Raw genomic sequence first — 19440 nt, 5'->3', positions numbered from 1 at the left:
AATTCCCATTGGCATCCTACCAGCATGCAACTTTATGTTTAACAGGTTGATATATTTGATCATATTTAGGGAATTGGGATTGTTATATAAGGGATTATTCAAGGATTTTAAAGTGGGCTTGCATAAACCCAATTGTGGTTTGTACATGTTGCTGAACAATCCATTGAGGTATTTCATGCTGTTTTATGCACATCACAAAGACGTCATTGATGTGTGAAAACAATTCGAAAGTTTTGTTGATATTCCTCAGTAAAATAAAATTAAATAAATAATATCATTAATGTTATTTTATTTGCTCTGAAACCATCCACGTCTTTTATAAGCTTCTCTGTACAACAGTCCAGCAGCCCAGTCGCAGTTTGGCTATGTTGTTACATTTCAAAGCATCAAAGGCAGGACCAAGCCTCGGTATGTGGCTGTAAAATGAAGTCTGACAACTTTGTTTCAGGTTCTACTTAACAGCAGTAAAAGCTCTGACTTCAAACGCAATAAAAGTAAAGGCAAAGTATGCTAGACACAGAATCTTTAGTCTTTTCATCTTTGAACCTCTTAGCTAAAGCTGACAGATATGTTGATGAAGAGAAAATTGGTCATAATTACAAAGACAAACAATTCCCATACCATATTACTGAGAATAAATCAGAACAAATCAAGCATAACTAGCAACTAGGCTAGGTCTGCCACATATTAATATTTCGATTTTTAATATTGTGTACACCTCAGGTGAGTGACAAAAACTGAACGTCTGGTCCTCCCAGCTAAACCTACAATACACCATGACATCAACATCAAAATTGACTCCCTGTATCTTGCCCCCACCAGGGTGGTGAGAAATTGTGATCATCTCAAGACTAGATTACACAGTGAATTGCACAGTGAAACCCCTTCAGATGATCAGAAGATCACATGTCACCCGGCTGCTCATCTACCTCCACTGGCTACCTGTTGCATTAAATTCAAATCGCTAATGCTTGCCTACAAAGTTGTCTCCGGTACTGTACCTACCTACTTGAAGGCCCTTATACAGGCATATGCTACCTCCAATGGACGACGCATGGCTTTGCCACCCGTTGGTAAGCTTTGGATAAAAGTATCTGCTAAATGACTAAATGTAAATGTAAGAGGGCAGAGTCAATGAAGATTTAAATATACTCACCCTTGACCAGGCCTAATAAATAAATGATGATTAAAATGTAAAAAAAAAAAAAAAAGTCACTATGCGCATTGCTTTGGCACCATCTAGTGGCAGCATCAAGAATTACACTGGAGCAAACAGTCCAGACTGCTTTGATATTTTTCCTACTATGATAAATCATATCGTCTGTTCAACTGTCACCTATAATCACTGAACAAGCAACTTAGTCCTTGTGTAGGAAGAAACAATGCTCAACTCTGCATGTGCAATATAGCTCTTCTTAATATTTATTCTTTAGACTGAGGGGAAACAGCTGATTTTTTACAGCACAATTTGCATAATATCTCAACACATCCTGTGTACAACCACAAAACCATAACATTAGTTTCTTTGTTTTTACACAGAGTGAAAAACAAGACAATTTTACAAGCATATTTCTTTACAGTCAGCATACAGATAAATCTATACATATTGTCTCTTTTTAAACATAATCTGTAGGCAAAATATACTGACAAACCATCAACAAAACATGCAACATCCAAAACATAAAGTCTCAGACAACTATTGAAGTTGAATAGATTTTTTTTCCCTTTGTGTTGTTTCAGCCGTATACGGGACGTTGTTGCACAGATAGTCATTGGTTGACAGCACATGTTTTGATTACACAGTCAACTCCCCTTATACAACTATAGACACGCAGTGCTGTACAATAAGTCTTTTGTGATTTTTTTTTTCCATTTTTTTTTCAACACTCACATGCTCAAACTTCGGACAATATAAACATTCAATCTTTGTAGAAAATAAACACTTTATGTACACATGTCAAACGACTTGAGTCACATTCACACCCCTCATAACAACAACAAATGGATGGTTTCACAATTACAGGCAACAGCTGATATGAACAGACAGTATTTAGCTTGAGGGAAGTCTAATGAAACACGAGGGGTTAAACAGTCATGACTGAGCATTGAGGGAATATGTCTTATTTACTGTACTTTGTACACAGACTGTTAAGAAGACTATGACCATGATGTAATAAGGTAATTTCTCCCTAGATTGTGCATTTTGTTTAGGAACCCCAACGTGTCTGCATGTTTTTCTTTTGCCACATAAATACAAAATGTACACCACAATATTTTCTGCCACCACATACACCATGATTCAGTTCATTTCAGTGCAGAAACACAAAACACATAATCTTGCATGTTATGACAGTTAAAACGAGACAAGGAAATTAACAATGCAATAATAAAGTGCACAAGCTCCATGTAGATGTTAACAGCCGTTAACATCAATTTATATTAAAATCATTTTTAAAAAATCAATATAGTTAATATTTTATCTCAATGATATACAAATTAAAGTTATATTTACTATAAGACATAATTTTAGACCATGTGTTCACATAAATAACATTTAGTTCCAAAATAACAAATGCATTCAAACACATCTATGTTGCATAGAATTAAGAACCAATGGGTCTGAAAATAAAATAAAAAATCAAGATTGGCACAGCAAAATAATTATCTGAAAAGTCAACCATGTTCCTTTCCTCATTTATATTCTCTTTTTGTTATCCTTTGCTATAAGATTTAAATGACATCTTGTTCTAAGTGTGTTTGTCGTTTCCTTTGTCATATTTAATTCTTACAAAAATTGCATCAGCCCTGTGATATGCCTAAACACACTGACAGTAGTTCTGACTGTTACTCAATAGTGCTTTTTTTTTATTCTGCAGATATGGTGGCAAAACATAGATGAGTATATGGGTTCACCTGCTCCACATTAGTACCAAGACTTGGCCCCCATGTGTTCTTCTGCCTTAAATATGACTGAGTGGGCCTGAGTGAGTGTTTTGGTCACAGGCAGTGAAAGGCTGGTTCACTGTGTTGCAACAGGAGTCACTGACACAAAACAGCATAGTTAGTTTTACAGCACAGCCAGACACACAGAGGAACCTTGACATTTGACTGGTAAGAATTATTGTTATTGTTATTGTTGTTATTTCCATTTTGACATTATTTTTAGGTAAAACTCAGGCCAGGGGTGCTTTACTAATACACAGAAAGCAGATCTGTCATATGGAAGTAATGACAGTTGCAGATCTACGTATGGTTTTGACACAGCTTGTGTGAATTACATGTCCATTCCAACAGTGTAATTACATGATGGGCTACACACACACACAAAAAAAGAAATATTAGCATACTCCGAGCAACTACAACAGCCTTGAAGTAAAATGTTGTACACATGACACAGATATGATAAACTCTTGCAATCCTCTTCAGTTGGCTTGTAACATTCAACACAGCATGTGTTTTGGACTTCAGAACACAAGATGCTGTTTATGCATTTTATTGTCATTCTAACCTGCCCTACTCATCAGCATGCCAGTGAAATAGCAATCTGTCACTGGATGTTGACGTTCAATAAATCTATCACAGCCCTGTTGAATATCTAGTGGTGCATCAGTGTATTCAGAGGACCAAAGGAGCTATTTTTCATGAACATCCTAGAGCTCACATAGGTCCACATTCACATAACAGCTATTTAGACTGCCTACACCATAGACCAAATAAGCTTACTGGATTGTCAGTGCACCACCCACAGTCTCAATCTAACAGAGATCATATGTCTATATTTGATTTCATATATAGTGACAAGAGAACTCTTATACTGTATATTGTATTTAGATATATTCTGCATCTGATATCTTTGTATATTATATAAATATCACACTGTATAATGTGATTTTCTGATATGCTCTGTAATCTTCATGTGTGATATCTACAATCTGAAGTGCTGTACAATTTATCTTCATCTCATAGCAAAAGTCAACTGTCTGACTTTCTTCTTCATAGGCTTTGTTTTAGTTTTTTTCTTTATACATGAAACTGAAAAGGTTATCATACAAAAAAAAAAAAAACATTACGCATTCCTTCATTAGATATTTCAAGACCACTGATGTCCACACACATCACAACCATCATTTGGGCATTACAATGATGACTCCCATATGAAGAAAACACAATGCTAATTCAGCTGAGGATTCTGTGATCAAAGTCAGATTCACCTTATTTTTTATTTTTTTATTTTTTTCATCTTTCACTCTGATAGATATGTTAGATTAGTTGCACAGCACCAAAAACAACAAAGTCTCATGTTGATCATGGAATTGGATCTATGGTAAGAAAGACGTCGCTGCTCTCAAAGCCATATTGCTGCTAAGTCTGTTTCAGTGTCTGCTGTGGTGTTTGCATGTTTGCATCCTACAAGCAAAGTCCACAGCCAGCGGAGACTCGACATGGGAGGAGGTGGACATGTGTGCTGGCAGTGTTGGACTGATACAGTTGTTATGGTATTAGCACATAATTCCCCCCTTCTTTTTAACTTATGAACTGAGGAAGTAAAAAATGAATGGAGGAATTGGAAATGGATCTTTTTTTTTTCTTCCTCTTCTTGATTTTTTTTTCTCTTATTCATTTTTTTTTTCCAAATCAGATCTATGAACTAGTACATTCTAGCTTCACCTTTTGTTGATCTATCGCATCGCCATCTCTTTTTGGTGTGGTGCTCACGGGTTGGTTTGAGTGGAGCTGACAAACAACTTGTGCCAGCTGACCACTCTCTTCCTCATGTCCACTTTATCCAGCCAGATGTAGGCTTCCCCTATCAGGGTCTTCTTCATGAACTTGCCTCCATTAGACACCAGGAACAACTAGAAATACATTGGAGAGAGAAAACAGCTGTGTCATGGCTTATTCTGTTGTTGAGTGTTAGTGTTTAGCTCATGCACCAGTTCCAGATGGAAAACTGCATGGGTAAAAGCATGTTATCAAGCATGAATAATGCAAAGGCCATTTAGCAAAGTGGTTAGAAGACAACAAGTCTGATCTATTGATCGACGCATATGTATCTAGGAATACATAAGAAAGTCTACCCTTTAAATCGGGACTGAATATAGACATATTATTATCCTAAAATAAAAATAAGACTATAAATACATGTTTTAATATCTGTTACATTGTTTCCATTCATTTTTCTTTAGGCTTTTGGCTAAAACAGGAGTCAGTGTGCATGGGATTGTAAGATTTGTCAGTATTTATTAAGCTACAACTGTTTGTGTAGAATTAACCTTTTATAGATACGACCAGACTTTTAGATGTTCATATCCTGCAACCTTCCAGAAGGTGGCTTAATCTCCCAGCTGCTACATGATGCAGAAAAGCAGTTTATAAAACCCAAAATAAGTTTTAGGACTTGTTTTGCCAGACATTATAAGCCTTGTGTTTTAATTAGCAGTAATGGATCATTCTAGAGATTTATGGGAGTTTCTGTGTCTGTCAAAAAAATATATATATATAAAGCTAAATAGAGATATGAACTGAATTGGAATATTTGAAAGAACTCGCCACAGATTTCTACAAAACTATACATGGAATTTATTTTGTATGATTATCAGGCCAATTAAATATGTAAAAAGTGTATTAAATGTGAAGTAGTATTGTTTAACACATGCATGTTTTTTTCTTTTTTTTATTCTTATGGCCTTTTCAAGCATTATTTTGGACAGGTCACAGGTCGGATTTGAACCACTGCTCAGCCTTCGTACATGGGGCAGATGCTCTACCAACTGAGCTAATCGACACCCAAGAACATCATGTTTGACAGGTGGATAGAACCAGATCCATAGCTATCCAGCTAACTGTCTTATTTGGGTGCCTGTCGTACTGTACCTGAATGGAATGTCCAGTTGGGTTGAGGGGGAATCTGAAGGTCTCATTGAAAGAGGGTTCTCTGTCATGTCGACAAATTCTGGTTTTCTTCTTGATGATCCTCTTCTGAGTGGCTACATTCACCACATACAACTTCACATACAGGTCTGAAGGCAAATTTGATACATGATGGACATGGATTAGCAAACTATTTCAAAGTTAATAAAAACACACACCTATATACTCATGCATGTTCACAAATACAAAGTACTTCCAGACCTGGTAGGTGGTCTGGGCTCTTGAACTTGTAAGTGATGTTCCTGCATTGAAGGATCTCCAAGACCAGTTGGTCCCCTTCTGTCTTCACCTCCTTCTTGAGAGCGACCTTGATCTCCCCCATTACTTGTGTTTTACCACCTAAACACAACAATGACAGAGAGGTGTATTTTTAGAAGTACGTTTTAGAATAAATATGTCTATGTTTCTATATTTGGATAGCTCTGACTGAACCCTGCTCTAAGTACCGCAGGTATATTGCTTTAAGTACAGTGTTTTCACCGAGTGTCACAAAAGATTATCTACTTTTGACAATAATATATAGCTAATAGCAGAATGAAACCAGGTCAGGGAACATCTCTGCAGTTTTGCGCATGTCTTGTCAACTGTCGCGTGTCTTACTGAAGTGTAATGGTTTGGACAGGCTGAGTTAAATGTGTTAAATGAGTCGTCAGGCACCATGGAAATGACCCCCTGACCCTCATTTGTGTAACAGCTGCTAGGCTACAGCCTAAGATGACCTTGGGCTCTTTGTTACAAATTGAAACTAGAGATGGAAGGGAGGCATCATGACACCTGAGCTACATGAAGCGTAGATATAGTTATGACAGTGGGTAGGATTGTGTAACATCCACTTCTCTTCCACCATCCCAAGCCATGCATTAAGTCATTAGGTTTGGTCATTAATTGACAATAAGCACTTGACTGAAACATTTGACACCACAATTCATTGGCCATTATGAAAACAGTTTAAAAGGTGGTTAAATGTGTAAACGAAAATAAATAGTGTTATTATACAAAATATCCAGCAGATGGAGACCTACAATAAAAAAACCCATCAGAAATCATGTGTCTTACGTCCACAGACTCAAGATTTGCTTTTACTGTAAACTGAAGACATTTCTGGAACTTGCCTTCATTTTCCGGAGTCCCTAGTTGGTTTTTGTCAGTGCCGTTGGGAACAGTCTTACCACTGTGAGAAAACAACAACAACATAATGAGCGCTGCTTTATTCACAAGACCATGTGACATCATTAGACATATTGAATGACAGTGCAATACTCAGCAGATGCACACTGTTCTAAAAAATAAAAATTCCACTAATGGTCTTACATGCGTGGCACTTGAAAAATGGCACTGTCCACTCCAGTGCCCGCCCCCTCTTCCCCATCCAGACCTCCATAGGCGTCTCCTACAAGACTCGGGGCAGACAGAACCACTGACCCTGAGACATCACCCAGTCGGTGTCCTGGTCCTGAGGGTGGCAAGAATAAACGTGATGGTGATGTTGAGCATTATCTATCTATCTATCTATCTATCTATCTATCTATCTATCTATCTATCTATCTATCTATCTATCTATCTATCTATCTATCTATCTATCTATCTATCTATCTATCTATCTATCTATCTGTCTATCTATCTATCTATCTATCTATCTATCTTTGCAGAAATTATATATATGCTTCAACAAACACAGACAGTCTTCACTAACTCAGCTTTTATCATGCATGCATGTCCAACAGATACGGTGAATTACTTCACATCCCCAGCTATCAATCACTGACAGTGTCGCTGTCTCTCATATAACACATAAGATTGACTGAGCATCACATAACGGCATATCAGGGGAGGAACAGATTAATGAAGATGATATCCTGTCCTTGCATTTAGTTGTGCAGTGTGTAACCTCAGTTAACTCATAAAGGCCACAGCAAATCCCTTCACTAGAAAATAAGTTTAATTCACACATGAAAATTAATTGAGTATGAGGCAATATGTACTTTCATATATTTAATAATTTGTTCTTGTCTCCTGGCTGCTGTTGAGTTATACTCATACTTTATGAAAGGGGAACTTAGTTCAGAGTGTGTTTTTGTCTAGAATAATGGTGGATATTTTTTATTTTTTTGCCTTCATGGTTGAGTTAGATAATATGTGAAACAAAATTTATGATTTAAGGTCAATGGCTGGGAGTTCCACCATAATTACAATTATATCAAAACAAAAAAAACAAAAAAAAAACAAACAAACAAACTAATAAAAAAACACACATGCATACTTGCATATATTCAGACTTACAATCATGAAAATTTAATCAGAATTAATTTGCTTCAGTTATTCACACATTTAGTTATATGACTTAATTTGTTTATCTATTTTTCTTCTTCTTTTTTTTTAGTTAAATTGTATTGTAGTTAATCATATTTATCAGTACATTTTTCCTATGTTGCCTCACCTTCCCTTGACACTTCCTCTCACGGTTAGGTGACCGCTTTACTCTCATTGGCCGATGAGTGCAGAGTGAGCCTCCTGGTGACTTTTGAACATCTTGATGTGTCTGTGTTTCCTGGTTTGACTGGTTGAGCCTCACAGCCTTTGTGTCCCCTTTGTTTTAGGTGGTGGGTTTGGGAGAGGATTGGGTAGGGAGGGGAGTCTTTGTGCCATAAATGTGTGTGTGTCTGTGTGTGTTTTTTGTGACTTTTTTTAGGGTTCATTCATATGGCATACACATGCACAGAGAGCAACAGAGTGCAGCATCACAAAGTCCTCGGTGGCTGGGGAACAGTAGCCAAGGAAGCTGCAACTGCATGCTTAAATAGCTCTGACACTGAGCTAACTTATCTCAGGAAGGGATGACAACATAGTTCTTCATTTTGAGGACATCACACTAAAAATTAGGCATAAACATGAATGGATAGTGTTTATATCATGTTAGTATGACAGACGTGTGGGATTGCCATCCCGGTTTGGTTTCTATATTGGGGTTGGATCTCCACACTAGTTCTGTAGAAACCATATGCTTGGGATTGGCACATGCAAAATTCATGTAGAAACAGAAGGATCTGGGGCTCTTATTTTGGAGATTATGAAATATATTTATTGCTTAGTTTTGTTTTAAGTTGTTAAACTGTTCTGCTTTAATAACTCATAGTAACATCGACTTTATGTCCTACTTAAGATACCCAAATGGCAGCAAAAACATTTAAACAGACAACAGAAAATGTGAAATACTATATTAAAATATTTAGTGTACTGAATGCGATGTATATTGATATATCTCAGGTGTTTGTCTCTTTCATCTGCCTCATATTTTATTTTGTGACTGTATTAATAAGATTGATCTTGCTTGGAGGAGGCAGAAATTTAACCAGGATTATTAATCAAAACAAATGACTTTGCCCTTTAAGATTTAAATTAAGACGAGGAGAGCAGACGATTAAGGTTAAATGTAAAGGAGGTAAACACAAAGCAATTCAGGATTTCTTTAAACAATCTCAACAAACCTCACATGCACAGGAAAAAGGAAGCATGTCACAGGAAATGTATCATGGGAAGGGGTGGGATTTACTTGGTTGCAGGCGGGATTGTTGCACGGCAGCCTCAGCGGCAGCAATGGCTATCCCAGCATCCTCAAGGTGGGCCTGAGTGACGCTGCTCTTGCTTTGGCTTCTGGAGGGGCCATGGGAGCGCAGTTGACCATCAGAGGAAGATTTGGAGCTGCCTGGGCTGCTGTGTGACTTTTCCAAAGGCAACATCTGCATGTCTGGAGGAAGGTGGTACAAGAGGGTTAAGGTGGAACAAGAGACATGAGATGTAAATTGAAATAATTCACACAGTATCCAACAGTATTAATTTATGCTCCTGTAATAACAGCCTCTAGTTCTATAAAAAACGAGGGGCCACCTTGTCGCAAACTACAAAAAACAAAAAACCTGCTAATAATAATAATAATCAAGGTCATGATTAGAATAATAGTGATATAGAAAGAAGTGATTCATAGAAATTATGTAAACTGAGTATGTGTACAGTATGTTCTTTTACCTTTGGCCGGATCAGGGAAGATTCCGTGGCTTCTGCTCTTGATTACAGAGTTTTTAGGTGAATCATGACTCCCATCTCCCTGTCCTGACATTTGACCCTGTCCCATACCATGCCCAGGCCCCATCCCGGGCACTGACATATAGCCTTGGCCATGTATCTGACTATGACCCAGACCTGACCCGGACCCTGGTGGGCCTTGAGCAGCATGGTGGGCTCTGCTGTGCTCAATGCTCTCACTCTGTTCCTTCAAAGGCAGCCAGCGAGGAGTGTTGTCTAGCTGGGCTGTGTTTGATAAGTCAATCAGCACCTGAGACACAATTAACAGTGATATTGAGAGAAAGAAAGAAAACCCTAAAACCAAGAAAAAGACTCACTGAACAAAGAGAGGAATGTATCAAGGTAGATAAGAATAAGAATAAAAATTTATCTGTTTTTCTAAAGAGATGTAACACATGCTGCATTTGGAAGATAAATAACAAAGTTCACTCTACAAATGTGTAGGCATTAAGCTTCAGACTTCATGAGAGGAGAGATAAGAGTAATGTCATTAGGTTGTTTTCAGAAAAGCTGTCCCATCAGAAAAAAAAACAGCAGAAACCTTTAGTATTAGGAAATACTAAATGCAGTTGACATTTTCAGACATTGGACTCAGATTCCAAAAGCACTCACTTCTCCAAGGAAGTCATTGGAAGAGGATCTGTCATAGTCCCACACTGTGACCTCCAGCGTCTTTTTCTTTAACTGGATGGAAAGAGTGAAAGAGTGGAAAGAGGGGCACAGATTAGAATGACAGATCTTGTGTTCATATGTATGTATGTGGGAGAAAATGTGTATGTGTGAATGCGCCTGGAGGAAGCATGAAATATAGCAGCTCAGGCAGCACACTGCATGTGCAATGCATGAATGAACGCAAAACCCACAGTACTCAGAAGGTCATTTATTGTAATCAACAAGGAAGGAAATGGGGAGTTAGATTAGATAGTCTGGTTTGTTCCAATATATCGTCATGCATGTGTGCATGTATCTGCGAAAGTCTATGTATGTATAGGGACATGTGGGAGGAGATATATCTCAGGGGGGGAGTGGGCGAATGAGCGATGCTGCAGCAATTCTAAGGCAGCAATGAGACGTGATTAACAGAAGGCAGCCTCAGAGGAGCCAATGAATCCTCTGCCTTCACAGAAGGCCTCTATTCTCTGACCACTAAAGCTACCGCATCTGCACTCATCTCTCACAGTTGTAATTACTGTCTGGGTAGTGTCTCTTCTAAACAACACATGCTCTGAACAAACACAGACACCCAAGAACACACACGCCCATATACACAGTAACAGAGTGACAGACAAGCACACTGGCACACGATAACCAAGTTTCTATCACTCCTTTTGTTAAAATGACACGCAGTTAGGCTGTCTGTGTTCAGACTGTGTGAGAGCGGAAATGATGGTTGTTAACTTGAGTCTTGGGAGTGCTGATAAGAGGTTGCACAGGGATGGTGAAAACAGCCTTGGGGACAAGACATGAGGACAGAATCCTAATAAGACATCCACTTCACCCAAAGTACCCACAGCACATACAGTAACTGCACAAGCAAGACAGAGTGAAAGTTTGCGTGTATACGTGTGTGTCAGTGTCATTCTACAGTACAGTACCTGCTCCAAGTGAATGTTCTTGTAGATGACAGTCTGGTTCCATTCTGGGTTCATGGTCTTCTGGGCATACCTGGTTCTTCTCTTGTTATCAGCACTGATAAGTCATGATATTAAGAATGATTGGTTGTCAGTAATAAATTCAAATTTCTCTTCCCTGCAAACATTCATCAAACTGTGACATAGTCATTAACTGTAGACAGAATAGATGTTTATAAAATAGTCAATCTCCTGTTGTAGAGACGTCAGAAAGAAATCCAAACATACGTATTCCTTTTAAATTCTTTCTACTTTGACTAAAGTGCTTTGACAAAATCACAAATTACTTCATATAAGCTGAAGAGAGTTAAAAGTGTGAGGCATGGGGAGAGAAAGCAATGACAGGAGTTTTTTTTTTAAACACCATGAAATAGAGCAGAAAATTGGACAAACAACAAAGGCCACAACAAAAGGATGGAAAACCACCAGACATAATTTACATAAAGGAAAAAAAACGTAACACCAACTAAAAGCAAAGATCAGCACCACACTACCTTGCATTCTGGACAACCATGACTTGGCTGAGGGAGTCCAGAAGAGGAAGAGGAGGGCAGATATCACAAACAAGAAAAGCAAAAACACAAAAAACAGTCAGAGAAGCCCAGAGAGCTTAAATAAAAGGCAGTAAAGGATAGAGAGCTGAGGCAATCAATATTTTCTGCAGGGTGTATCACTGTTTTTGTGCCCAAGCAATGTATGTGACGCAAGACGCAAAAACCTCACGATGATTACAACTAGCTCATGGGTGAATGACTAATTCATTATTCTGAGCTATTGTTGAGATACTGTGGCTCTGCCCTCTACGACTAATGTCAGACAAATACATTTCGAAATGCTCCTCAAATGAAACAGCAGGAGAACAAAAATACTCCCTTATGGAGCCTTCCTTTCTAACCTATACAGCCGGTTGAGGCTTTATAATCTCATAAACAGGTCTGATGGGGTCATTATCAAAAAGCAGATACTGTTACAGAGTAGATAAAGGCTGTATTGATCCTTTCTCGAGCTATTCACTGGGTCTTGGAAAGATGGCGGAGCAGACAGGATAAGCCTAAGGACGTAATACTCAGGGACAAACCTAAAATACTTGCTTCAGTCAAAGGTGGGCATAGCTTGTGAATTCAGCATACTGTAGAGTATGCTGTCTAAAATTAGGTTATTGTAATGCTGCAGTATGGTAAGGGATCTCTTCTCACAGCTTTGTATAACATCTAAAACACCCGTGAATTGATTCATAGAGACTGAATCAAATTACACTACAAATGACTGCCTCATGTCATCATGTCCAGTCTCATTCTCTCATACAAACTGTTAGTCAGTTCCATATAGCACAGTCAATACAAAGAAAGAAAGAAATACAAGGAGAGAAAACAAGACAGACACAGAAGCAGAAAGGGAGACACAGACCAGACATTTGTAAAGACTCAAACAAATGCAGAGCTCACCCTCTCCCAGGTAAGAGGTAGACCTTGACAAAAGGGTCAGAGTAGCCGTCGTTGTCCCTCTGGGCCAGGTTTCTAGCCTGCAGGACATGGACGATCAGGTTTCCTAGGTTCCTGTCATAGTTGATCTGGAGCTGAGAGAAAAAAAAAGAGTGGAAGAAGGCTGTGTGAGAATGATTAGATGACAGCTGAAAAAAAAATATCTCCTACTTGTTTGTGTTTTACCTGAATTTCTCCAGTGATGGGATGAGGAATCTTCATTACTTCTGTTGGCTACGAAAAAAGTGGGGAAAAGCATACAAAGGTTGACAGACCTGGCCCACAAAGAAAAGTTCATATAAGACTTCAACCATTACCCTGTGATTAGATTGCAGTAAATGGTGCTCTAACTTCACTCTTAAAATATATATTGTCAGCTTACAGATGAATGGGCTCTCCTTGTAGAGAAGATGCAGAGTAAAGATTTCTCACTGGATCTACGAGCCTCAGGAGAGATTTGACTATCTGAGCCGTGTTATTGACTGCAAAAGTCCTCCGGTGAAGTTTAAGAAGGAAAATCAATTATTTGAGATGCTACATCATTAATAAAAATTGTATATTTTATTTTAGATAATTCAAAGAATATATAAATATATTTGACAGTAGTCAGGTTTCATATTTTATATCATTTGTGTTACAGAATGATTACTCTTTTTTTCAGTGTGACGTGCCTTTTAAGGATCAAGCATTTACACATTTGTGTATAATGAAGCACTTCTGTATATCGCTCCTTTCACATGTAAAGGAACCCACTCCCAGGGTCATGCACTGCACCACACAGTTTTCTTGTTCCATTATAATTGGCCTGTCACTTTATGATGGACACAGTCACGCCATTTGACCTTCACATGCAACCTCCCCTTTGTAGTGTATGATGTAATACTAATGGTGGTGCATACCACAAAGGGTTTTACAGACTGCAGCTTAAAGCAGGTTGACAGTATTATTCATACAAATTATATTATACAGAAAATAGCAATTTCTGACTGGTTGTTGTCTATTTATAGTTCCCCTGGTCATTACATTGTTAACTGAACTCTTTCTAGCTAAAGAGTGTGTGTGAGAGCAAGCCCTAAGCATGCTAACAAGTCAGATCCACTACCTTGTGTCGTTGTTTCTTGTTTATGGCTGGGGATGCAGGCTGGCCAGGGCTTGGCACACCACTGGAGGCAGCTGATCCAGTACCAGAGTGAAGGAGGGCAGAGCGCTCAAGTGCAGAGAGTACCCCCAAACCCCCTGGCACAACCCCTGTGCCAGCTACACCAGGAGCCTGCTGCTGGGACACTTTCTGCAGCTCTGCAGCCAATTGCTTAGGGTCCACACCAGGGGAACGCTGCCCACCTACTAAGACAAGTTTGTTTAGTAATGAACATTGTATTATGTAAAATAGGTACACAGTTACATGCATGCATGCAGACATATAAACAAATCCTTGTACATACCAGCCTTAAGCTGGACATGGTGCTCCAGGGCTTGTGGGTGCTCAGGGTCAGACAGCATATTAAGGTCGCTGTTTGGATCCATACAGGAAATTTATGATGGAATATTAACCAGTGTATCTTAGCAGTAATCAGTCACACAGTGATATTTATCAGATTAAGGGGTGCGGAATAAAGATAAGAGAAAGGAGGGGGAAGAGAAGGTGTACATGGGTGTGGAGTTACCATACAGGGACTAAACATGTAGGACTTTTGGTGGGATAGAGGGGTAAATGACAGATGTAACTCACAGTCTCACACAGAGCTCCGCCTCTGCACATGGCTGGCCCATGATGCACTGGACTTCTTCATAAGTCTTTGCTGTCAGAGGAACTCCATTCCACTCTAACACCTGCATTCCTGTGGTGTGATAAAGGCAAGCAAGCAGAGCCAGAGGAAAAGGGTGTTATTAATTGCTAGACAATACTTTATTTTACGTGTAAAAAATTAATTTTGCCCCATCTACATATGAAACATGACTTGGATAACGCAGCCTATGCTCACATAGCATAATTTAATTAAGATTTTTATTTGTAGTAGACCCAGTGGAACATTTTAATAACCTTAATAATTCTAAATGTTATATGCAATATTAAAAGTTAAAAAAAGTTTTTAAAAAAAGGAAAAAAATATATATATATATATATTCACTTTTTTTTAAACTTTAATATTGCATATAGCTTTACACACACAGCACAACAACATCAAACTAGAGTTTTGCACACAATCTTAATTGTTTTTAATCAAACAAAGAATGGCATGTCAGAAGTAAAAGACAAAACAACACATTTATGTAATGTATATAGTAATTGTATAATATATAAAAAGTGCACAGCAAACGCAAACTTCCAAGCCAAGGCCAGAGATGTATGAGGCCTCACTTACACAACTGACAACTGGTCTTCAGATTAGACTTCTGCTTACGAAGCAACTCATCAGCTGCTGTGACAATAAAGGCTTGAATTAATAACTCCAAATGCTTCTGCATGAGGCAGTGCTCATGCTCACTCTATATAATTCACTGTATCCTCCCCCACTTTATCTCTCATTACACCTGAAGGCATGTTCTGCTGCCGTTCTCTTTCAGTGAGACGTAAACATCACATTTGCAGAGCTACGGTTCAGCATGTATGCGAAAAAATAAACTGCCAGCCTGGCCACTATTCCTATTTCTTTATTATTAACTAGCAATGCCATAAAAAAAGAGAACCCAATTTAATCTATTTGAACATATTATTTCCAATAAATAATTATGAAAAAATGAATGAAATACATCAGACCAGATATAGAAGAAGAAATACATTAGATGATCTGTCCTTCAACCCTTCCCTTGTGCAATAGCAAAGTCATGGTAGTCCCTATAGTGAAGTTCCCATTGAAGAGAGAAACTAGAACCAATTTCGTTCTAAAAATATCCACAAACTGAGAGAATTACCATTAATAATCAGACTCTTCTTTGTAGAAACAATAAGCATTGGAATCAATAGCATTTTCTAAAATTATAGAATCAATAATTGTAAATGTGCTAATGGAGTAGTGATTTTTAAATATTTATAAAACTAATTATTGTGTATGTGTGTTTGACTATGCCTGCCTTGACAGTTTTGTGTGTCTATAATGATGCTAAATATAGCCTAATGACTAACAGTGGCGAGAGTTAGCAGGCTTTTTCTGTGTTTGGATGTGATGTGTTGGGGAATGAGACTTGACAGACCACAACACAGAAGGCTTCAGCAGCCTCTCACATCTCCATCTGGGATTTAGTGATTCATGCAAGGATTCTGCTGAAGGCATACACTGCTCTAATGTTAATAATAGTTTAAAGATTTCCATTTACACCATTATTCTCCCAGGCCTCAGAAGTCATATTTCCTATCATGTAAAGTATCTTCAAGCAAAGTCAAATGAATGCACCTCCAATACTCAGTTAGTGGAAGGATGGCTCTAATACTACCCCAACCATTATAGTAACAACTATATCAGTTCTCTTGGCTTCTCTGAAATATTTTATTACAGTGGTGGCTTGGTCTGGACGTGTATTTTCAGCAGCATATTATAAAAATACTGCATACTACTATTGAGTGTTCGTAGTATAAAGTTTAGAGAATATTTTAGATCCAAGACAAAAGGGTAGAACAGAAAAGGTTGCAGTTACAAATCTGTTTGCTACCATTGCACCACAGACACAGATTTACCAATAGCACAGGCTACTGATATTTCAGAACTGTGGTTGGGTCCATAGAGAAACCTCAGATAGATAAAGGATCAATGAGTCAGGCAGACTTGACTAACACATTCAACTAATCAACCCTTCTGGCCCTACATGCTCCCTCTGCTAGTGGATAAAGGCTGTGATAGGTCAGCAAGGGTGTAGACCTCAAAAGGTCTACATGCTGCATGTTTTCTTGTAAATGATGAACGTAAATGATGATGAAAATTGTAGATTTTTTCCTCACTATTCCTATTCCAATATTTGTATTGTACTTTTCTTTCCATTCCAATGGAATAAATGAATATTGTATTTGTTAATAAAATTATAACAAAAGCTAAAAATTTTAAAACCTACTGGGACATAAACACTAATGAATACCAACACTCTTTTCTCATTCTCCTCTTACCTTCAACAACTTTTCCTGTTTGCTCTGCCACACCACCAGGGATAACCTTGGCAATATAGGCTCCAATCTCTCCTCGACTCCCTGGAATCTCCTTCCCACCGACCACACGGATCCCAAGTCCATTTCCTGAGGAAAAAGTAAACATACAAATCCTAATTAGAAAAGCTGTGAAAGAAAATTATTGTGTGCATAATCACTGTATGATATGCCTGTGTGTATTCTGTGTTTGCCTTACCTGACACACTGGTGTCCTTCAGGTCTCTCTTAAGCTTGATACGAGTGTTAGGGAAGGCATAAGGAACCAGTTTCATCTGGGAGAGATTGTAAGAAATATACAGCATGAAAAAAAATGGTTTTCCTATTTATTTTTCCTAGATTGTTTTTTTACAGAAGTTGAATGTTGACTTGGACCTCACCTGTCTTCTGTCTATCATATTTCCACTCTGCGGATGCCCTTCTCTTGGTTTATCAAACCAATCCGTATCCTCTCTCCTCAGGTGGTAGGCTAGACAGGAAAAAGTTGTGGTTAAAAAAACATGTACCCCCGATAGCTTAATAAATCTCTGCTTTACATATGTCAATGACAACTTGAGATCAGCTTAAGCTGAATTTGAGCAGAGATCAATCTTGCAATCAAGTTTTGAAAAAGGTTTCTAGTATGTATCACAATGTTTATCACCCATCCATCGTGAGATCTCCCTGCATTTGTGCAGGGAGATCTGTCCTGACTGGATAGGTGAAAGCAAAACAGTATAAACTCTGTTCCACCCTATACAAACCATCTGTGAGATCAAATAATCACCGCAAACACTGAATGAAGGATGAATACATTTCAAGAGCATTTTAGGTTTGGCATGCTTTTGATAGCATGCAATTCTCCCCGTCTGAGTGTGAGTGTTTGTTCACATTTTCATATATCAAATATTTCAGTCAAACAATGTGGGTTGGAGATGTCCCATTGTGTGTTTTTTTATTCTAATAATAATAACAATAAGAATTATACACCTTATTTATATAGTCATTTTCCAAACAATTGTTTGTACTATAGTTTTTATTTATGAATATAAATTGAGGAGTGATGGGGGAGACATATCTACACCGTTTATAAATTCTTACCTTCCACTGTAGCTTTTGGAATAGTACTGTACTATGTTAATGTTTGTATGAAGTGCTGTAAGTGCAGCGTGCTGTGAAAGCCCCAAAGCTCATCAGACATCTAATACCTTTTAAGCACGATAATGCAACATTTGAAAGATATTGGATGTCTTGTACCACATTTAGCCTCATGATTGCAAAGCTCAGAAAACTTTAAATAACTATAATTAAAAAATAATTTAAAGCCATGGTAACAAGGCAGGTTAGGTGGGGAATGTTCTACATTATAAATGTCATCACTTTGGTGTTCAGTGCAACAGATTTTCACAAAGGATAGAATGTGCACAGGTCTGCCAAATGTCTCTTTGTATTATCAGTAAACTAATTCCACCAAGGAGATGCACAAGTAATGATGAAAAGAAAAGGCCTGATGACCATTTATGCTGAAGGTAAATGTTGCCTGATATCTACATTTCTTGGATTAAAAAGCACTTATCAGTATTAGTTTTCTGAAAATGGAAACAGTAAACATTGGCAACATCGACCTTCAGAAAAAAAATTGCAAAGAAAAAAGAAAAAAAAAAGCCTTTGTATAATAATAGCACTGTATAATAATTCAAACGCCTTTTTGTGGTAACACTTATGCATGATCACACAATATACACGTGATTTTTTGCAGAAGTGCATGAACATGGATACTGGAAATGGGTCTGATATGCTTACAGAACCACTGGGATGTGCATTCATTCCAGAATGATGTAGAACTAAAGTCACTACAGTATATGATGCATAAAAATATATTTAGTGTCATTGAGATGGGGTTCATTCCAGAATGGATCCGACATGTCAACTACTAGAGAGCTGCTAAATGACATGTATTATATATTGCTGAGATGTAGGTCATTCCAGAATGAGTCTGGGATGTTTACAAAATCATTCAGAGAAGTGGATCATTCAGAACCATGATGTACGGCATGGAGGCATACAGTCTCTACTGTAACTACATGGAAATTCAGATGCTGTCTCACCTTCTATATTCCAGTTTGGGCCTCCAGCTGGGGTACAAAGTTATATGTTTTTTTCAGAAATGTGATCAACATATGTTCATTAATCTAACAAACTACAT

The 19440-nt window shown here is 38.0% G+C and overlaps 1 protein-coding gene across 5 annotated transcripts in view; it reads right to left on the bottom strand.

Moving 5' to 3' along the window:
- Positions 1-1872: 1872 nt before the first annotated feature.
- pclob (piccolo presynaptic cytomatrix protein b) overlaps positions 1873-19440 on the bottom strand; it is a 56233-nt gene continuing 38665 nt past the window's right edge. For 2 of the 5 annotated variants that reach the window (XM_027272812.1, XM_027272815.1), the window contains 19 exons: positions 19343-19369; positions 17636-17724; positions 17455-17530; positions 17220-17345; positions 14853-14961; positions 14566-14633; positions 14226-14467; positions 13310-13357; positions 13088-13218; positions 12137-12163; positions 11607-11700; positions 10624-10695; positions 9955-10261; positions 9482-9676; positions 7243-7384; positions 7044-7102; positions 6133-6270; positions 5875-6020; positions 1873-4856 (listed from right to left, as the gene is read on the bottom strand). In XM_027272812.1, coding sequence (XP_027128613.1) covers positions 4713-4856; positions 5875-6020; positions 6133-6270; positions 7044-7102; positions 7243-7384; positions 9482-9676; positions 9955-10261; positions 10624-10695; positions 11607-11700; positions 12137-12163; positions 13088-13218; positions 13310-13357; positions 14226-14467; positions 14566-14633; positions 14853-14961; positions 17220-17345; positions 17455-17530; positions 17636-17724; positions 19343-19369 — 2240 coding nt within the window. In that variant the 3' untranslated portion in view covers positions 1873-4712. The remainder of the gene's footprint in view (positions 4857-5874; positions 6021-6132; positions 6271-7043; positions 7103-7242; positions 7385-9481; positions 9677-9954; positions 10262-10623; positions 10696-11606; positions 11701-12136; positions 12164-13087; positions 13219-13309; positions 13358-14225; positions 14468-14565; positions 14634-14852; positions 14962-17219; positions 17346-17454; positions 17531-17635; positions 17725-19342; positions 19370-19440) is intronic. The other 3 variants (XM_027272813.1, XM_027272814.1, XM_027272816.1) reach the window with 3 other exon arrangements.

Source organism: Larimichthys crocea, chromosome XXI (assembly GCF_000972845.2).
Source record: "Larimichthys crocea isolate SSNF chromosome XXI, L_crocea_2.0, whole genome shotgun sequence".
Taxonomy (NCBI): Eukaryota; Metazoa; Chordata; class Actinopteri; family Sciaenidae; genus Larimichthys; species Larimichthys crocea.
Note: the sequence above shows the minus strand (reverse complement) of the source record. Positions and strands in the feature narration are given on the sequence as shown.